Genomic DNA, 1542 nt, shown 5'->3' with positions numbered 1-1542 from the left:
TTTTTTTTTTTTTTAACAATATGGATGGATCGACTGCAAAATATTCATTTATAATATTTTTGTAGATGTAGTTTGCAGTTGTGTAACATTTCACCACATCGTACGCAGAGCTGTTCTTCATGTTTGCTGACTATATTAAGGTATGGGAGCAAAATAATCTGATAGACTCAATCAAAACTCAGACTTGTTGTCGTTGGAAATGTAGAATCTTTTGATTCATATGGCAGTGTGCTGCGCATGATGATCGATGTCATTCAAAGTTGCAGCCCAACAGCTCTACCCGCAGTGTGATGGAGCCCATCCAGGTTCTGGGGATGATTCGGATGAAGCGTGAAAAAATGGGAGGGTAGATGAAATTCTTGACATGTTCGTTGTTGTCAGTGTTCCCAAAGAAGATCTGGATTTAGGCATAAACGTGAGGAGAGGCAGGTTAGAATTTTGGAAACAGTGACGGGTATTCATCCAGCACCATGAGAGAGAAAGTACTTTAGCTGGTCGGTCCTCATCCTCTGCGTAGTCGCGCCAGTGGATGCCATTGTCACTGTACTTTAGAGTGTATGTGGTGACATACATTTCTTTCCCCAGTGACTTGGCTCCTTGAGTGACAATACCCGTTATCTTCATGACATCCGGCAGCTCCACCTGAAGCCACTGCTTCATGTCTCTGTACTGCAGGAACAATAATAGAGCAGGTATGAGTAGTTGAGCTTCTTGAGGTCGTGGAATCTTGGATGTCTCTTACCTTTGCTTGCCATGCGTTGACAGCTCCTTGTTTGTTAAGGCGAGCAAAAAAGGGACTCCAGGCTCCGAAATACCAGTTGGAGTTCACAGAGCTTGCCGAAATGCGACGATCCTCGATCAGGCCGTTCTCCATCCCGAGAGGGACTGAGCAGCCTGACCAAGAAGTAGTAGACCACAAAAGTCACATTTACCTCATTCCAAAGCATCTCAAATTCTGACATGCCTTGACTTGAAATCTTACCATCGAGCTCACAGCCGTAATACTCCATGCGCACCGTGGCCATGTTGTACCAATGCACAGGGTGGAGCCGAATGAACCGTGCAATCAAGGGTGGGGAAAAAGTGTTTGTTTGTGTCACATAGGCTTCCTGGTTCCCAGGAAACACCTAAGTGATACCGAAGTGTTAAGAGGCGACAACACACTTTTCTCATAGGATAGCAGTTTGTACTTTCTGTCTTATATTGCATTTAGGAATGTTTGCACAGAATCAGCACCAGGTTACTCCTGGATGGCAGAAAAGTCAGTGACTACCCATGACCTGAACTGAAACGATGACCAAAACATCTTGTGTCTGGCGTTGCGCTGCCAGAAAATTTCCTTTCAAAAAACAGTTCTTCACTGATCACAGTTTCCTCCAGTTGAAAGATTATGGAAAAGAATCTCATTTTTTTTTCCCTCAAAATGGCGATTGCTATTTAAGATTTTCTTAAGGTCGTTTTCTAATGTATTTTTCAACAGTTCATATTTAGTGCAACAAACAATGTCAACTCCATTATGCATTATAGGATACTAAAGTCAAG

General features: G+C 43.0%; 1 protein-coding gene across 1 annotated transcript; it reads right to left on the bottom strand.

The window, feature by feature from the left end:
• Window positions 1-8: 8 nt before the first annotated feature.
• LOC109509650 (coagulation factor V-like) lies at window positions 9-1347 on the bottom strand. The gene is made up of 4 exons (XM_019859477.1): window positions 983-1347; window positions 743-894; window positions 487-669; window positions 9-397 (listed from the first exon to the last, which is right to left on the bottom strand). Exons 1-4 carry the CDS (start codon window positions 1023-1025, stop codon window positions 251-253), a joined length of 525 nt encoding a protein of 174 aa, XP_019715036.1. The 5' UTR covers window positions 1026-1347; the 3' UTR covers window positions 9-250.
• Window positions 1348-1542: the final 195 nt, after the last annotated feature.

This window comes from Hippocampus comes, unplaced genomic scaffold (assembly GCF_001891065.2).
Source record: "Hippocampus comes isolate QL1 unplaced genomic scaffold, H_comes_QL1_v1.1 C16982504, whole genome shotgun sequence".
Classification (NCBI taxonomy): Eukaryota; Metazoa; Chordata; class Actinopteri; order Syngnathiformes; family Syngnathidae; genus Hippocampus; species Hippocampus comes.
Note: the sequence above shows the minus strand (reverse complement) of the source record. Positions and strands in the feature narration are given on the sequence as shown.

What these genes read in the sequence shown, in the direction of transcription:
- LOC109509650 (XM_019859477.1), bottom strand. Translation starts at nt 1,025, where the DNA reads ATGGCCACGGTGCGCATGGAGTATTACGGCTGTGAGCTCGATG. An exon ending in TCAACGCATGGCAAGCAAAG is followed by an intron (nt 670 to 742) that starts GTAAGAGACATC and finishes TTGTTCCTGCAG; the next exon opens with TACAGAGACATGAAGCAGTG. An exon ending in ATGAGGACCGACCAGCTAAA is followed by an intron (nt 398 to 486) that starts GTACTTTCTCTC and finishes GCCTAAATCCAG; the next exon opens with ATCTTCTTTGGGAACACTGA.